At 42.7% G+C, this 18,243-nt stretch overlaps 2 protein-coding genes across 2 annotated transcripts; one reads left to right on the forward strand and one right to left on the reverse strand.

The window, feature by feature from the left end:
• Positions 1-697: 697 nt before the first annotated feature.
• On the reverse strand, positions 698-11,120 carry tes (testis derived transcript (3 LIM domains)). The gene is made up of 7 exons (XM_026311790.1): positions 10,932-11,120; positions 7,144-7,229; positions 5,409-5,877; positions 4,467-5,075; positions 3,110-3,325; positions 2,808-2,966; positions 698-2,069 (listed from the first exon to the last, which is right to left on the reverse strand). The coding sequence occupies exons 1-7, from the start codon at positions 10,956-10,958 to the stop codon at positions 1,878-1,880; spliced, it is 1,758 nt and encodes a 585-aa protein (XP_026167575.1). The 5' UTR covers positions 10,959-11,120; the 3' UTR covers positions 698-1,877.
• A 3,512-nt stretch (positions 11,121-14,632) lies between these two features.
• On the forward strand, positions 14,633-17,969 carry cpa5 (carboxypeptidase A5). Its single transcript, XM_026311532.1, has 11 exons — positions 14,633-14,716; positions 15,372-15,453; positions 15,577-15,711; positions 15,821-15,919; positions 16,008-16,109; positions 16,322-16,423; positions 16,514-16,624; positions 16,933-17,023; positions 17,176-17,375; positions 17,578-17,662; positions 17,749-17,969. Exons 1-11 carry the CDS (start codon positions 14,649-14,651, stop codon positions 17,934-17,936), a joined length of 1,263 nt encoding a protein of 420 aa, XP_026167317.1. The 5' UTR covers positions 14,633-14,648; the 3' UTR covers positions 17,937-17,969.
• The last annotated feature ends 274 nt before the right edge of the window (positions 17,970-18,243 follow it).

An 18,243-nucleotide genomic window follows, 5' to 3' on the forward strand; every position in this document is an offset into this window, starting at 1 on the left:
CCAGGCAAATTGGTCATATCAGATCTGGTGGGCTTGTGGCTGAAAGAGGGGAAATAGCAGCCCAGCTTTGGGCTAACTGCCATTTAGGACAATGGAGGCCCTCGGAGATAGCGCTTCCTTGAATTGTGCACAGTTTCCACTTAGTGAATGAAAACACGAACCCCTCAGAGTTGGTTTTTCCATCATGGCTGGCCGGCTACAGAGTTCCCATCAGAGTGTAGCAGCTTATACGTAAGAGAGCGACATGAGACCTCTGGGATTTAGTGATACCGGTAATTAAAGGTAGAACCTGTGTGTTGGAGTTCAAGTAAAGGCTAGGAGTCATTAATAAGGGTCACTTTCAAATGATCGTTAAATGGAAAGGAGGCTTCATTAATCTTCCTATTTACAGTCAAACTCTCTGTTGTGGAAAAGCTCCACAAAAGAAGGTCTCAGACCAGTGACCTGCAGCAGGTACATAGGAGCTAACAGGAGACTGAGAGATGCCAGTCAAGCTGTCTCTACACACTGTTCTGAGAAAAGCTCTATTTAAGCACAAGTAGAAAACAGCTGTAGCTGTGTGTGTGTGTGTGTGTGTGTGTGGACCATGGCTGCATAGGGCTGTAAATGGCTATAACAAACCTTACTACACTATAGTGTAGAACAATTTATAGCTCAGTTAAATGTATATGAAGAAATGCAAATGACAAAAATAAAACTAGTGACAACAAACTTTAATGATTTACAGTGTTTACTCTCATCAGGGACCCAGTGATTCAAGCAAACATCTTATATAATGAAGCATTTGTGATTGGTTTGTGTAGATTCTTTTCCTTTCATTTATGGTAACTATAGTTTTATTTTGATTGTAATCATTTTTAAATATGTAAAGTGGACCCGGGCTAACAGGGATCAAATCCAAAATACGGAAAGAAACCCCTGTAGGATCAAATGCAATCTAATACAGCAGCCAAATATCATGTTAGAGTGCACTGGACAGGCGTTTACAGTGTTACTGAACTGGATTAAACTGCATAACAGTATTAATGCAATCTCACAGCCCTACAACTATGTGCATTGTTTATACACATTAACATCCACAAGGTGGATTATATTAGAGCACATCACATGCTTGTCCATACACCACCACCTAATTGCAGGGCTGTCTGGGTAGTCGTGGTCTGATAAGTGACTGTGGATGGTGCAGAAACATTTTCACATTAATTTGTTCCCTTAAAATTCTGGGAAAATACTGTTATATTCCACTGAACAATGCATCAACTACACAGGGCTGCTTGTATCCAAATGTATCACGATTCTTTCAGTCAAAGCACTTAGAATATGCTGGTTGATTTCAGGTTAATCTGGAGCAAAGTGCACTGGAAGCAAATCAACCCAAAACCTGCAAATACTGCCCATCATCTTGCTACGTAGAAGAAAAACACATTTTAATATGAGGGAAGCATGAAACAAAAAAAACAGCACATTCAATTAGACACCAGCAGTGCTGACACCATTAACAGACACGTTTAACCAAACTAATCTCATTGCTTAGAAAAAGTAGAGTAAGAAAAGCAAAAAAAAAAAAAAAAAAATGTTAAGGCAGAGGACAAACTGGTTGGTGGAACTTTGGGCGTCACTGAGACAGATTTATCAATAGATCAATAGCAGCAGATCAATAGATATCTTTCTTAGATGGGAAAAAGGGCCCAGTGTGAATGGACTCACTATTAGAAACTGTACATCTCTATATTAGTGGTTTCAGGCACCCTGTTCTATATAAAGACACCTGCAGCTGTGCCAGTGTTAGTTTTCCCTGCTCAGGTTCTGTTATTTACTGAACCTGTCCCGGTTTCACAGGTGGTTGTGGAGAAGATGGAGGGTCGTGCTTTGGCCCTCTAGGCCATGGTTTTCTTCTTGCACTCCACGGAGCAGAAGAGGAAGCCCTGCACCGCCATGAATCTCTGGCCAATCAGGCACTTGGAACAGCCGGAGCACTTGAAGCACTGCGGCTCGGCGTGCCAGTGGTACTCGCCGTATGAAACCCTCTGGGCCTCGGGGTCCACCACATTCTGGCAGGCTGAGCATTTCTGGGAGGAGGGAGGATGCAATGACGTCAGGTTAAACAGCCGTCTTTTTACTTTACAAAAATAATATTCACTACATGAGAAAAGTATGAACTTTGCTTGGTATCGGTGGAATCCCTACCTTTTAAACACTTAATGGAAACAAACAGGTGTTAGCATTTACAGTGAACACAGGCTTTGCAGCAGATTATGTTGGATAAAGCATGTAAGCCCTTGCTTTTATCAACATTCCTTCTCCTATCAGTTTTATATCATTCTGTTGGAACACCCTGTGTCAGAAACTTGTACCACCACACCTGATGAGCTGCAACAGCCCTAAGAATAAGTCAAGGGAGACCCAGGAGGAGGGTGAGATAAGGATTCGAATACAAATTCTGGTTAGGATATCATACTATTTTATTAACACTGATGACTTTAGTTCTGGCAGGCCCAACACTGTACATTTGTGCACAGGCATCACTGAACAACAATATACTAATTTGCATTGCTGTAGTTTCGGATATTACTATTAGTTCGGGTTTCCAGAGTCTCATTTCAAATCCTGTTTTTATTAAAGACAAAATGTAAACACGGTCAGATCAGGACTGTATTTCTCTACGACTAGGGCTTTGACCTTCATTCATTCAAATGTCTGCACTCACTGATCTTAATTGTGGTTTGGACAACAGCTTCCAAAACACAAATAAAACAATTTCAACTATTTAAACAAACAGAGGCTCAGACAAAGAAAGTCTGTCTCACCGCAGCGTAGTTCTTCATGTAGCACGGCTTGCAGATAGGCTTTTCATTCTCCATGACATACGTCTCTCCGGCCAGGATGCAGTCGCAGTCGAAACAGCAGAAGTGCTTCAGATGCCAGTTCTGGCCCTCGGCCTGAGTGTACTCATTACTGAAGATCAGCTGTGGAAACACAAGCATTAAAACATGAGACTCGATGGTGACAGCAAATGTACAGCTATGGAGAAGAACTACCATAAGTCACACCGATGAACGTGAAAAGATTTTTTTTTTTTTAACGTTAAGAAAATGATATCGGTTCCCACCTCATCACAGCCTGCACAGCGTGGCTTCTCACTGTCTCCATAGTGGCGTCCGCAGTACATCTTGCCTTTCTTACAGAAGTAGATCATGTCCACCAGCAGTTCGTTACAGGTGCAGCACACAAAGCACGCTGGGTGCCACATTTTGTCGTAGCCAGCCCGCTCAGCGTAGATGGCCGGCTCGCCCACACGCATAGGCTGCTGGCAGTGATGGCATGACTTGGAAGAAGACAAGAAATAAAAAAAGGGTCACTATGGTGGTGGATTTTGTGATTTGTTCAAAAAAAAAAACTGACATATAATAATGTTTGCAATTAATTGTATAGGTGTCAAAAAGTGAAAATAGCCATTGTAAGATCCCAGTGCTCAGGGACAATGTGCACCAATAATTACAGATATACAGCGAACGATTATTACTTTACTTCCACTATTTTTCAGTAGGTTTACACAAGACATAATATCCTTTGAGCCCATTTCAGTGAGGCACTGTGGGTTTTGATCAGACTAAAGGGTCATTATATAAGGAAACATTTAAACCTTTCACTTTAGAGCTCAGTTTTAGCAGAGAACAGTAGAGAATGACATGTTTTACTGCTAAAAATGAGTGGAATTCCCCTTTAAGGCCCAGAGGCAGAGCCACTGTGACCTGACCCTGGTGTTTCTAAGAACAATGAGATGCCTGGGTGAAGGTAGAGATAAGTACATTTAAAAACAAGTTGTGAAGGATAAGGCTGAGAGAGTCAAGAAAAAGAACAAAGAACAACAAATTAAGAACATGAAAAAGAGACAGAGTTTGTAACAGAGCAGAAGAAAAGATGGAAAAACGAAATAATTCAAACTTCAGAATGACCGCTCTTACAAAAAACATTCATGCGTCATGAAACCAGGAACAGATATTAAGAGTTTTTACAGCAGGAAGTAACTAACTGCACATGGTAATGATGAGTCACGGCCCACAGTGCATTATAATTAAATCACTGCTAATGATCCTGAACAGGGACGACTGAGTCAGAGTTGGTCTTATGGCTCCATCTAGTGTCCTGTGAAGGAACCTCCCTGTCCCCTGTTTATTGTCTCTGTCTGAGCATTAGAAACATCCCACAGTGGCTGTTGCTCAAGGACACTCCAGCAGACTGACTCATCCTGTTACCTACTACACTGTAGCTCTGCACCATATTTTCATGGTTAATAGTACACACTTGCACTTGATACTACAGTAGTAGTACAAGTATAAGTAAATGTCCTTTTTAATATTTTGATAAGAATTACAAAAGGCTGGTCTGGTCTGGATGCCAACAGCATGTAGGTACAGGAAGGACAGACTGAGAAATAGACAGAAACCAGAATATAGACGTCTTACAAAGTTCTGTTGTGGTGTTCCAGTTTGCTGAGTTCCAGGGACGCCCATGGCTCCAGCTGTGGCAGCAGTACCCATGGCTCCTCCAGAAGGCCCAAATCCAGCTGATGGTCCAGTCCCAGACCCCAAAGTTGCTCCACTTTCCCCTGCTCCAGGTCCAAAGCCAGCACTGACTCTAGCCCCAGCCAGAGGCCCAGCACCAGGGCCTCTAGCACCTGGCCCTGAACCACCTCCAGCACCAGTTCCAGCCCCAGCCACCCCAACTCCTGGTCTAAACTCAGCCCCTCCAGCTCCCCCACCAGACCCAGCTCCACCACTAGCCCCTGGTGCAACTCCAGCCCCAACACCGCCAGTTCCACCCTGCCCTCCTGCCCGAACCAGGGCCATCTCTTCAGGCAGCATAACGTCTCCGACCCCCAGGGCTTCATCCTTGTACTTGCGGACGTACTGCTGCATTTGCTTGACCTCAGCAGGGCTCAGATCATGGCACTTGGACGGGTCCTGGTCATGCTCGGGCAGCTGGCGAGCCATCTGCTGCCGTCGGTACGCAGCTCCCTCTGTACCGGCCACTGGACGCTTCTCTGGTGGGAGCAGCTCGATATAACGCACTGCCTGGAAGTCGAAACAGACGAAACAGTTTAGTTCAGACGCAGACGATGAGAGGAGCACAGAGGGGGAGGGCAAAACATGGCTCCCACTGATACAGTACTAGACTAAACAATGATACATGCTGGAGGTTTTAAGCAGTGACAACTTCCCATCACCTTGTTTTGTCAGACCAAGACTCCAAAACTAACACAGTCAGTGGCATCAGACAGTAAAAAGCCATAAATCACCTCAGTTAAGTGATGTGTTTTAGCTTTTTAGATTGTGGAAATAATTAATCAATGACTAAAAGTAGCTATGGGCTTTGACGGTCACTCTAGTACGAGTTTAAGCACTTACCAGATACTTATTGGCTACGGGTGGTGCCCACTCATACGTGACAGACTTCTTTGGCACATCTTTGGGGACAGGCACCACAGTGGCCGATGTGGCGCTGGCAGTGATCGGCACTTTGTTCGCATTAAAAGGGGGGGCAGTGGCCGGTACAGGCTGAGGATGAGCCTGAGGCTGAGCGCTGCTCTGTGCTGAACCCGCAGAGGCCGCAGCAGGCTGTACGGACCCAGCTGTGGCCGGGGGGGGGGTGACCGTGGAGGAGGCGCTGGGTGGTATTACGGAAGCGGTGGTAGGGCTGGGCAGAGTGATGGTCACCATGTTGCCCTGGTAGCTGGGGATGCCGTCAGTCTTCAGCTTGGCGATGAGGCCTGTGTATTTAGTGTCCTCAAACAGCTTCCCCACCTTCTTGTTCTCCTCCGAGTTCATGGACACATTGTGTTCTGTGAGGCCACATTTGCAGTTCCGGCAGATCTTTCTGCAGACAAGGACAGGAAAACATTTAGGACTCACATTGTTCTAGTCTCAACACCTTTTAAATCAGAAAGAGGGAAATATTATATATATAATTATTATTATATATTAACATCACATTATGATTTATTGATGGTACATGTCATAAAGACGATGCAAAAGAGTGTGAGAACTGATTTAAGGAAACTTATTACATGTCATGTTGCTTTGGAAATATATTTCATTGCTTTCCTTCTGAAACGTTTCATTTTAAAACAATCAGCTGTAACAACACTAACAACTATCTGCTCTGTTCTCATGTCTCAACACAACTTGCTTCATATTTGCAGAATAACTACGACATGATTTATGACAGATATGCTTGAGCATGCCCACAGACTCAAAGCATGATGGGAATAGCAAGCTCTGGAATACCTGTTTAATATGTACAGCAGTGATAACAGCCTTTACACTCTGTAAAAGGTTTTGGGTTAAGCTGCTCCAGGAAAGGCACTTTCCTATTTCTGAAGTATGGATCACCTGAAAACTAATCAAGTCTCACCTCAAAATCCTTACTTTTTATTCCTAACTGCTAGAGTTAGGAAAAGCTTTGGTGGAAATCGATGCATTTAGAGCCAAGTACTGTAGATCCCTACAGGTCCAGCAGGCCACAGTACGTAAGGCTGCTGTCTGTAACAACACAACATTCCTGGCGTGTTGTGGAGACATAGTTTGGAGGGAAAGGTGGCACGGTGGGGCAGTGGTTAGCACTGTGGCCTCACAGCAAGAAGGTTGTGGCAATGGATGGATGGGTGGATGGTTTGGAGGGCCAGTCTCAGCCTCCAGTTACCGTTATTTTGTTGGATTAGGGCGAGAAGCGCCGCTGGAAGCTCCAGCTCCCACTAGCAGCACTAATCAGATCTGAAGTCATGACTGCTCTGATATTTTCACCATTGGCATCACCTTTGTTCCCACTAAGCCAAAGGGACATGACCACGGAGAGGAGCTGTGCTCAGGAACAGCATTAGGCCGTGACCCCCGCTGCTATTACACTATTTTCAATTAAACACAGAGGAAAGTGATGTTATTGACCAACCTGGGTCCATGAACACACATTTCTTCTTTGATTATTAAGAATAATAAGACTAAGAATAAGAAGGCAGCTCCCCAGTAGAACCAGTGATTTTACTGTTAGTAAAATATCTTCACCTCAGGCCTCAGTGCTTTGTTAGAGTCTCTCTTTAAATAACCAGTGAAACAATATTTTCCCTGTCAGTTTTACTATACAAACCTCCAGAAATGCAGTTCGAAGCCTTCGCACTTGTCCTTGCATTTCAGACATGCCGCTCCAGCACCAAACTCGTGGCCGAGGGTCATCTGTAAACAGAGCACAAGGCAGAGATTACAAGTGCTATCAGAGTTTATTTTGATTGCTTAGCCAGTGAAAGGAAATGCTGAGCTTCCTTAGGGATGTACCGCACGGCTGGGGGGAAGAATACGATTAAACCGTGATACTAAACTTTGCAGGATGAATTCAGATTTTTAAGGGCTTTGACTTTGGTGGAATTTGAGCGAAATGTTCTCATGCTGTGCAACAGAGTTCAAGAACAGACTGGGAACTCTGCAGGACTCAAGGGACCAGCCCAGACTCTTTGATAAGGATTCCCAGAAGCAATTACTCTGTAACTCTGTAAGATGAAACTGGCTCAGAAGTAAAAGTGATGGTATTTACGAGGAACTAGACCGGCATCACCAAGAGTCAAACATCTGAGGCAGGAAGGAAGAACAAACAGCAGCGTCATTCTCACGTCATCCTCTCAGTGAAGAAACACTTTTAAAACCATTATCATGTCACATTTTCTTTTTGCCTGGTGGTAGCAGGATCATGCTGTGGGGGAGACTGTTCAGACTTTAGGGAGGGGTGAAAACCTGCTCTAAAGGGCACATGCAGCTCACATGCAGCTCACATGCAGCTCCTCTTTCTAGCTGCTTCAGTTAAATCCCAAACAGAATTTCATTCTCTCAGCTGCTTTGGCTCAGGACTCGGCTGCTCTTCTCTCCTTAACATCTGCATCCTTTTCTCTGGCTTCAGTGTCAAACAACGTTCACGTCCACCTTCTGCCATTGCCACGGTTTATGACCATATATGGTCAACCATTCAGTGAAGCTGTAAGCCTCATGGTAACCAGCAGGCACCCCTGTTGTCAGAGACGATTTGAACCCAAAAGACACTCAGCACTGAAGAACGTAGTGAGTGACTGCTGTTCTTAACGACGGGGCCAATAATTCAGCTTTCATTAAAACTTGGAGAGTCTTTAGGTTTTTCTCCCGTGGGAGCCACTGCAGAGCACAAGGCTGAAGTTCAACTACATGATTTCATCAGGGAGGCTGCACATACAACTCAAAACATGTATTTTACTTTTCTAGGCAGCATAAACATCATTGTAGGAGTAAATGTTTAGCTCGGTTTACTTGATTAGTGCACTGGATCTCGCTTGTAAACTCGATGACTCTTCAACTTCAGATCACACAGAACGGTCATTTTAAAGCGCTCTGGGTGAGGGCATTGGGATTTAGGGTGAACCATGCTAGGTGTTGATTATTTTAGGATGTTTAAATATTCGAGATAGTGTGGACGAGAGGACAACTGCTTTAGGTCACTCAGTGTGTGAGTGTGTGTGTGTGTGTGTGTGTGTCTTTCCTATGAACATAATTTCACCATCTGGACTAGCAGCTGGAGTTGACTAAGCCTGCAGGGTGATTCATTGTGGCGACAGCAGTCCACAAAGAGGCTTCTCAGACACAAAGTATACGGCTCAGAGTCCAGTGAGACACATTCATGAGTCACTTTGCAGCAGCAGAGCTGAGAGGTAGGTCACCACGTATGAAGCCATTTTAATTCCAGCTGGCCACCTGCGCTCAGACCACAACATGACAGCACTTCAACCACCCGAGACACAAGTTTCTAATTTAAAAAAAAAAAAAAAGTTAATTATTAAATGAGTTTTCTTTGTATCTGTGGAATGTCTGAAGTATTAGATTTTATTAATGTGGTGCAGTAAAATGTCTGTGTGCAATAATTTAGTTTATTTCAGTCCACTTCTTTTTCTCCTCTTAAGAAGCACTTTCCTGATTCACACTGCTGCTCAACTTTAGTTTCATTTCACCACATTATCATAAAATACACTTCCTCTTCTAAAGTATCTGGGTGGAGTGACGATTGCAGAATATAATCAAAAACAACGTTTTGGTTCAACCTCCTTGCTGTTGTTTTGGAGGAGCTTGGTATTTTAACATTTGTCTAATGTGTCAGTGACTTGTCTAATTTGGAACAACAGATATTTTGCCTTTGGCGGCTTCAAACACCATTCAGCTGTTTAGAGAAGAAACCAACACCCAGTGAATTTGGAGCCTCAGAGAAAGATCAGCAGAAACAACTGCAGCCATCATGACAAATGAATACCTCAGCTGTCTGTTCAGAGGGATGGATGAGCTTAATTGATCATAATAACACCTAAAAACAAAGACTATTTTTGCAGACTGCTGGTGCTACAGCAGCCTCTGACTGACTGATCTGCTGCAGCAGTCACCAAAGACTTATCCCCTCCAGGGATTTACAGCAGATGTCAGACTGGGTCTGTCTGGGTCATCCAGCTGCTCAGACCTATTTTCCAGCAGCAACTTATTCTCTACATAAAGAGGTTTCCTGTGCATTAATCCCTGCAAGTGAATTTGTTGACTTCCTGCCAGCATACATTTCTCACTGACCAGCAACCAGCAGCACAGTGAGGATAGGACAATGCCCCCGGCCACAGGATACCTTTCACTGGCCGGTAAGTTCCTTCACTTGGGCAGACAACAAGCTCTTCTGTTGAAGATCCTGCTCCATTCAAAGTGTCTAAGTGCCAAAAAAAACAATAACACACATTTGCACACAGGCTCCATCCTGTGCTTCACCTCACAGACATTTGAGGCAGAAATCCCTGTTTGGTATGAATTACGTTGCAAACAGGCTGACGGTTGGAGCACACGTCTACTGAGGGACAAGATTTGACATGAATTAGTTATTTTAAACACATTTATGGTTGAGTTAGTGATACCAATCATCAGTATTTATTATCGCAGGTCTACGCAAGGACCCAATGCCTCAACAACACCTACAGGTCAAATGACCCCCCAGCTAAAAGGCCCCAGGCCAACAAAAAGCAACCTCTTACCACTATAGTCTGCAGTTTCACTCCAGGTCACTCTTCTTTTGAGATGAATTTTACTTTGAGCTGCACCGAAGTCTGCGTTAAAACTGTTTCAACAATGTGCAACTGTCTATTTGCAGGAAAGTTTAGGAGTTTAAAATTTAACAGAGAGCAAATTAAAGCAATTTTCAAAATAAAATGAGTTATATGGATTTACTATGTCACAGGAAGACAAAGCAGACACGTAGGCAGGAAACCTGAACATCTATCTAAACTAAATATCTGTAAATGTCATCTGAGTCAGTGAAAATCACAAAGCACTGTATAACGTCTGACCAAATCCCATTAGAAGCTCTTAATTTGAAAGCCTCTTTCTTTGCACATGAAGAGAATATACAGTTTAGGCCTAATCTCTAATTAAGAGCAGCTCTGTAATTCGGCAGCTGTGTAATTTCAGCAGTTATTTTGGGGTAAATTAACTTTCACAACTGGAATTTAAAACCATTTTATTGTCAAGGTGGTTTCTGAGCTCCCAAATAAAACTTCTGCCAAAACACAGCCCACTGATAGAAAAACACGAGTATTGTCTAAACCAGGACTCTTCGTTTGCTGTTTTTCTAAACAGCTGATAAAAAAAAGTTTAGGTCTTATGGGTCTGTGAGGACAAACTGTGGTTTTATTTACCAAACAGCTTCTTATTTATAAAACTGTGATTCTGATGTAACTAATAGAAACACAAAGAAAGTGAGTCTGAAACACTTTGGAAATAAAACAAGAAAATAAAAGCAAAAAAATAAATAAATAAAATCCTGTGTCTGACTTCACCTGCCCCGGCTCGACGCACCTTTCCAGGGCGTTCCCGGTCAGTCCGACGCACGGAGCTTACCTTCTTCACTTCCTTCTCTATCTCCATTTCTGTGTCTGTCGGCGCCAAATGTCGATGAGGCGAAGAGAAGAGCTTCTCCTGGAACAGCTGTCAAAAACACAAGCGAACAGAAAAGGGAACAAACAGACGAAACTGTCCGATTCACTCCCTGCTTTCTCTTCGGAGGTCCTGCGCCGCACACGCGTCAAGTGCCGCAGAATCAATGCGCGGTTTCCGGTCAGAGATTTAAAAATAAAAGCACGGTGCACAGTTAGCTTGATTGTCTATTCTTGGCCATAGAAACGAATCTAAAAGATCTATCAATCATGTCAGGCAAGATTCAAAATGTAAAAACTAAAAGGTTTGAGCCACAAAATGCTGACATTGAAATAAAACACACCTTTCTTATCGTGCCAGAAAGAGATGAAAACACTTTTATATTTGTTGTCGGCTAATATACATATCAAACTGTTGCAAAACAACTGAAAACCACATAATAGATGCCACATTTACAGAATACACGTTATGATTCTTATTTGGATTTGCATTTTCTGGTATTATTGTGAAAATAAGATTGCCTGACTTCCGGAGAAATCCCCGTTTCTTCTTTCCAGCTTGATGCGGCTTTTACTTTGGAGGTTCCCTACACTTTTCAATGATGGTCGTGGGAGGCTTCCGGGTTGATTGAACTTCAGGTCAACCAATAGGAAGAGAACAGGGGGGCACTAGAGCACGGGACGACCAATCAGAGAGCGGGAGGGGCGTGTCTCGTGGTAACAAAGGACACTATAGTGTTATGACAAATTCAACCTGCTGTAGACTGATAGATTTGTATTGTATTTGTAATGTATTGATTAGTTTTGAAAGGCTGGTAGTAGAAATGTGTAGTTGTTTTTGTGTGTAACCCAAACCACACACCACAGCTGGTTTGTTTTGAGAGCTGCTGTTTCTGTCACAGTGACAGGAAACTGGTGGTTAGGAGCTTCCTCCTTTCAAAACAAACAGCTCTGTCACAACCTGTCCAATACTGTTACCTCTCCAAGAACTGGGGTGTTGAGTGTGTGTACTGGTTTTCAGCACTATTGCTTCCCCCCCTGATGTCTGATCCATTCTCTCTGGTATGAACATCTGTAACACAGCATTTTCTTTTAGAGTCTATAAACTCGCAGACAGCTGTTTCCACCCATTTCCAGAGATGCTGTCATTTCTTACACAATATCCTCATTAAATTCAGCCTCATTGTGTGAGTTTAAAGAAACGCCGCCCTCACCTCGTTTGACTCTGAGCAGGACTACGTGGGCCGAGAAAATGGACGAGTCAGGAGGTATTTTAAAGCTAGAAAACCATGCAGTCATTGACAACAGTGACATTGTGGCTGAATATAACCCACTTTATCAGCTTAAACCATAAAATGTGACTGCAACAGCAGGAGTGCACAGACTGCAGACACTTTGGGTTTACATCAGACGCCTGTACAGGTAGTTCAAAACTTAAATGTTAAGTTTTTAAAGAAAAGTCAGGTCTCTGGCTGTAATCCTGTTTATACAAATCACAGAATCACAAGCTCCTCTAAAGGAAAAAACAGAACAAACGGTGCCTTTGTCTCCGTGCACTGATGTAGAAATGATGATTGGGGTTTTAACTTGTCAGTGCTGGCTCTAGACTTTAGGTGGCAGCCTAGGCCTAATCTAAAGATAAACCTCACACAACCCACATCAGAAGAAAATAAAAGCAGGCATCACTCATTGAAACAACTTAAACCACTATAAAACAACCTAAATATACAGGTTTATACCTGAACAATAAATTGTGCTTCTTCTCTGACAGACAATGGGGCAACAAAATGCCCCCATGGGTCATTTTTGCTGTGCACCCACTCAGCTCTGACAGACTGTGCTCTCATTATTAGTAGTAGCTGGTTATTGTAAGCTGGAACATTTATTCAGACATTTTCACTGCGTATCAGCAGCGACACAAAGACCTTTACCCCTGCATGGTCATATTATATCCACCATCATTTTTGCAGTTGCTTTAATAATTTTTCACCACATTAACTACACTAGTTGAGTTGTTATATAATATGATCATTAGGATAATCACATTTTCCTTCTGTCACAACCACATTTCACATATTACCTAGAAAACAGTGTCTAATTTATTCAGTGCATATCACATGATGTATAAATAGAACTAACGTCAATCCCGCCCATCCCATGCAACAGTCGAGCTGTGACTAAGTTTTAGCAGAGAATTATTCGTCACACTAAGGAAGTTAAACATTCACAAATGCTGTTTCACTGTGACACAAACAGAATTTAGAGAAGATGCCTGTTTTAGGAGCCCAAGTGACGCCTTCAGAGATGCGTAAACTGAGCAGGTAGGAGCCTTGTGCCTTGTTCAGGGGACATTTCAGGAGGACACATGGAAGTGGACCAATATTCTGTTTGCTTTACTATAAGTCCCTGTGAATCAGAAACCCTCCAGCAGGTGTTTTCCACACACCGGCCTCTGCTTTGGCTTCTTTCTTTACTTTACCTGAGCAATATCCTTATCAGCTGGGTTGCATAAGACAGACCTGCAGGTTCTGGGAGAGAGGTGGTCTCGGTGAGTAATGTCAAGGATCTTTACTGTTATGTGAACTGGTTTAAGTGATTACATGTGCAAATGTGTGGTGAACAGGTTGAGACTGTGAGTTAAAGGGTTTCAGACATCACATTTGTCGGTAGTTTTTACATTGTGACATCTCAGGTTGTTCAACATCTGGGACCTGTAGCGTTGTCAGTGCACGTATCCCAGCTGCAGGATGGAGGCTGCTTCCTGGTGAGCAGTGAGACTGAAAATAGAATCAATGCTACTGGAATAAAATGCAGTGTTTCAACATGAAGTGTGATAAACTGAAAGTAAAAATGAAACAATGTGGAGAGAGCAAATAAAAGCAGCATTGACTACTGAGAACATTTCTACAGATAATGTTTGAGATCATTTCTTAGCTAAGAGCAGTGACTTCATGGAGCCTCCCTCACAGCAACAAGACTCTGAAGCTCCAGTCTTCATGCTATGCTAAGCTAACCCGCTGCTGGCTGTAACTTCAGCCGGCAGCAGTCTTCAGCTGAAGAAGTGAAATCAGTCAAGTTCCCAAAAACATTGCAATTTTCCTTTAATAGGAAATATCACTGCACCAAGAAGTGCCTGTATTAGACATGTACAATGTGCAGAAGCCTCTTTGGTGCTATGGAGTGAAATTTTATAAAGGAATGAAGGATCAGTTTCTACCACTGAAAGGACATTAATTAATGAAATTAAACACTTTCTGTTCCCAGCTAGTCAGATCATTTCTGTTCACCTAGTTATAAACTGCACATGTTTGAGGACCTCATCCTCCTGCCTGTGAGGCTGAGAAGATTTGATAGAACAAATGATTAAAGAATTAAGAAAAAAATGTAGGTTAATTCAACGTGAGGTCCAGCTGGTGCATTGCAGAACCTATTACCAATGGACACTTTGCCTATGGAAATGAAGAGATAAACCTTCCTTTACCACCTTCTTTGTAAACTGAACACAACTTCAGTATGTCAAAACATGTAAGTGCATGGTGCAATGTTCGGTGTGATAGTCCCAGGCCGCTCTGGGAAAAGGACCAGCTGCTGACGTACACTCACCTTAAGCAAGGTTGTGGTTTGGACACGTGACCTGAGCCATAAATGCCTGTGTTCACCTCCCAGGTTCAGACTGCTGGTCATGATGAGGGGCCTGCTCGCATTCGCCGCGTTGTTTGTGGCCGTTCTTGGCAAGGAGACGTTTGAGGGGTAAGTGCTCTGGCCGAGGCCTCTCACTGCTGCTGATCTGTTCATGGTTCATAAGAGCGAAATAGTAATGATTCAATATGGAGAGCCTATAACGCTTCTCTGTTTGATGGCCCTTATTTAACTGAATGCATGAACTTGGTCTTTCCAATATGAACTGGTTCAGATGGCTGACGGGTTAATATCACCTTAAACGTCTACTGAAGAAGCTTTAAGGGGATTAATATTTATTATTATTTGCTGCAAGTGATGCACTGACATGTATATTTTGTCATTCACAGGAAGTTTATCTATAACTACACTTTTGCATCATTGCATCATAATATTCTAGTCATTAGTTATTATTTTAGGTGGTTACACCTAAAATAAGTCTACACCCCCATCAGACACGTCTGATTCACTTTAGTCATATCTTATCTAAATAATGAATCATTTTGCACATATAGAACTTTATTTCTGGTTTAAAGATAAAAATCAAAATGCTTTGTTCTGACAACTACAACATAAACTCTTAATGAGATCAAGACTATAAATAACCGTCTGCATAGGTGCAACCACAGTATGTTGCTTCAACAGATGTGTGCCAACTTCTCTTTTGGTTTGAGAGCCTGAGTTGAGCAAAAAAAGTTGTAAAATATGATGGTTCTCTTTTTTGCAGGCATCAGGTTCTCCGCATTATTCCTAAGGATGATGTCCAGTTGTCTCTGGTCAAGGATCTGGAGGACATAATCGAGTTTGAGGTCATAAATTTAATAAAAAAATATTTTTTGTAATAATTTAAAAGACAATTGAAAATGTGTTGAATGAACTGAAATGTACATATACTGTATATGCATGTAAATGTGTGTGTATGTGGTTTTTAGTTGGACTTCTGGAGAGGCGTGACCCATGTGTCTGTTCCTGTGGATGTCAGAGTTCCTTTCCACAGTCTGCAGTCTGTCAAAATTTACCTGGAGGTTCAGGACATCGAGTACTCCATCATGGTCGAAGATCTGCAGGTATGAGTCCTGCAAACAGCCTGAAACAGTGAATAAATAAATTTACTTCTGTCGGTCTTTGGGCTGATTTTACACCTGATTGGTTCTTTGTGACGTCATTGGTGTTCAGGTGATGCTGGATGAGGAGGAGCTGGAGTCTGCCGCTCGTGTTGCCGAGCCCAGAAACACTGACAGCTTTGACTACGCCAAGTACCACCCCATCAATGAGGTCAGTGCTAACACTCACACGGTGATTATTTGCCTTTATCAAATAGAATCGACATGATGTTAGTATTAATCTTAGGACTCTGGTTTAGATCTACAGCTTCCAGGACATGCTGGTGGCTGAGAATCCCAACCTGGTCAGCAAGATAGTGATCGGTCAGAGCTACGAGGGCCGTCCCCTCAACGTGCTCAAGGTAAATCAAAACATAAAGAACTAAAGAACTGAATGGCCCTAAACCAACCACATGAATGTGTTTGACATTCAGCTGAAACAGACTTTTGATAGGATGAAGAGATCTTCCTGCTCTAACTCATCTCTCAGATTGGGGAAACCTATATGAAGTGATATATTATCTTCAGTCATTTATTCTTTATTTACGTGTTCCTTTTCTTTCCCTTGTCTTAGTTCAGCACTGGTGGAACCAACCGTCCTGCCATCTGGATCGACACTGGAATCCACTCCAGAGAGTGGGTCACTCAGGCCAGCGGCACCTGGTTCGCCAAGAAGGTGACAATTATTACAGTTTTCTGTCTCTGCAGCTTCTGCCCACTGACCTGCTGCACTGAATCCTGTGTCCCCTTTCATTTCTGTCCTCAGATTGTGACTGATTACGGCCGTGACCCCGCACTGACTGCCATCCTCAACAACATGGACATCTACCTGGAGATTGTGACCAACCCTGACGGCTACTATTTCACCCACAACAGTGTAGGGGTCCCACAGCAGAACATTTTCAGCTAAATGCAAAAATAATTTTGCCATGCCACATTCAGTTTTCAATCGGTTGATATTAATTCATATCAGTTTCTAGACTCTCTTATAGTGACACTTTTTAGGATCTCAACATTTCCATGAACCTCTGTCTTTAGGTACTGCAAATATTTTATGATGTATGTTCAAGTAGATCAAATATGGTGGCATGTTAGAAGCACCCACTCTACACAGAAAGGACAAATATTAAGATGCACAATCAAATCTTAAGAACCAACTTTTAGGAGTTACTCTGATGTTTTCAGAACCGTATGTGGCGTAAGACCAGGAAGCCCAATCCTGGCTCTTCCTGCATTGGAGTCGATCCCAACAGGAACTGGGATGCTGGTTTTGGCGGTAACATCTTTCCAAACCTACTATAAAATATAATCATCTTTTTGCTGTTTTGGCTATTACTGTATTCTTATTTTAATGCTTTCAATACGTTTGGTGATCTCAATCATTTTAATTAGGAACCTGTTTAAATGCAATGATGTTTTCTTGTGTAGGACCTGGTGCCAGCAATAACCCCTGCACAGAGACCTACCATGGACCCCGTGCTCACTCTGAGCCTGAGGTCAAGGCCATTGTAGACTTTGTGAAGTCCCATGGAAACATTAAGGCCTTCATCTCCATCCATTCCTACTCCCAGATGCTCCTGTACCCTTATGGCTACACCACAACTGCAGTCAAGGACCAGCCCGAGCTGGTAAGAGACACTTGACATTGACTTTTTTTTGATGTCTTCATTCAGAACTATAATTATTCAAGATCAAACTGGGGGTGGAACTGTTCTCTGGGCTCTACTGGTTTTGTCCCTCAACAGATTTGCTTTTGATGCAAGAAAATGCAACAGAAATATGAGAAATGAATCAAAATTCATGTGAAACTATAAAAATGTCTCTCTACAGCACAGTCTGGCTAAGAAGGCTATCACTGACCTGGCTTCACTCTATGGTACTCGCTACAGATATGGCAGCATCATCAGCACCATCTGTAAGTTTCAGATATTAAGTATTAATCATAATTTAACAGCCACATGAAAACCTGCAGTAGCTGAACAACATCTGCTTCAATTATAGACCAGGCCAGTGGCGGCACCATTGACTGGACCTACAACCAGGGCATCAAGTACTCCTACACCTTCGAGCTGAGGGACACCGGCCGCTACGGCTTCATCCTGCCGGCCAATCAGATCCTCCCCACCGCCAGGGAGACCTGGCTGGCTCTGATGGCCATCATGGATCACACATTCAAGAACCCATATTAAAAAAAAATGTATGAATAAAAAGTGTTGACTGGCTATTATTGGCAAATGTGACCTTTAAGATCATCTTTAGACACACACACACCCCTGTCTGCATTATCTTTACATCTTACAAGAGTGTAATTATAGAAGCACATGAAGTTTAACCTTGTTATTATAGTCCTAAGATTTTCATTACTGTTTTTTCCACTTTTATCTGTTTGTGACCAGCACAAATTAAAATGTGGCAACAGGGTTCTGTCGTATTAGCAGAGCCCCTCTCTATAAGACAAGGTTAACATTAACTAGAAGTTATAGAAAATAAAAATCT

Source organism: Mastacembelus armatus, chromosome 6, assembly GCF_900324485.2.
Source record: "Mastacembelus armatus chromosome 6, fMasArm1.2, whole genome shotgun sequence".
NCBI lineage: Eukaryota > Metazoa > Chordata > Actinopteri > Synbranchiformes > Mastacembelidae > Mastacembelus > Mastacembelus armatus.

Excerpts from the sequence above, each read along its gene's own strand:
- cpa5 (XM_026311532.1), top strand. The coding sequence starts at position 14,649 with ATGATGAGGGGCCTGCTCGCATTCGCCGCGTTGTTTGTGGCCGTTCTT. Across the intron at positions 17,024-17,175 it reads CTGGGATGCTGGTTTTGGCG|GACCTGGTGCCAGCAATAAC; the intron begins GTAACATCTTTC and ends TTTCTTGTGTAG. Across the intron at positions 17,663-17,748 it reads CAGCATCATCAGCACCATCT|ACCAGGCCAGTGGCGGCACC; the intron begins GTAAGTTTCAGA and ends CTTCAATTATAG.
- tes (XM_026311790.1), bottom strand. The coding sequence starts at position 10,958 with ATGGAGATAGAGAAGGAAGTGAAGAAG. Across the intron at positions 5,878-7,143 it reads TTCGAACTGCATTTCTGGAG|AAAGATCTGCCGGAACTGCA; the intron begins GTTTGTATAGTA and ends CCTTGTCTGCAG. Across the intron at positions 2,070-2,807 it reads ACATGAAGAACTACGCTGCG|AAATGCTCAGCCTGCCAGAA; the intron begins GTGAGACAGACT and ends CCCTCCTCCCAG.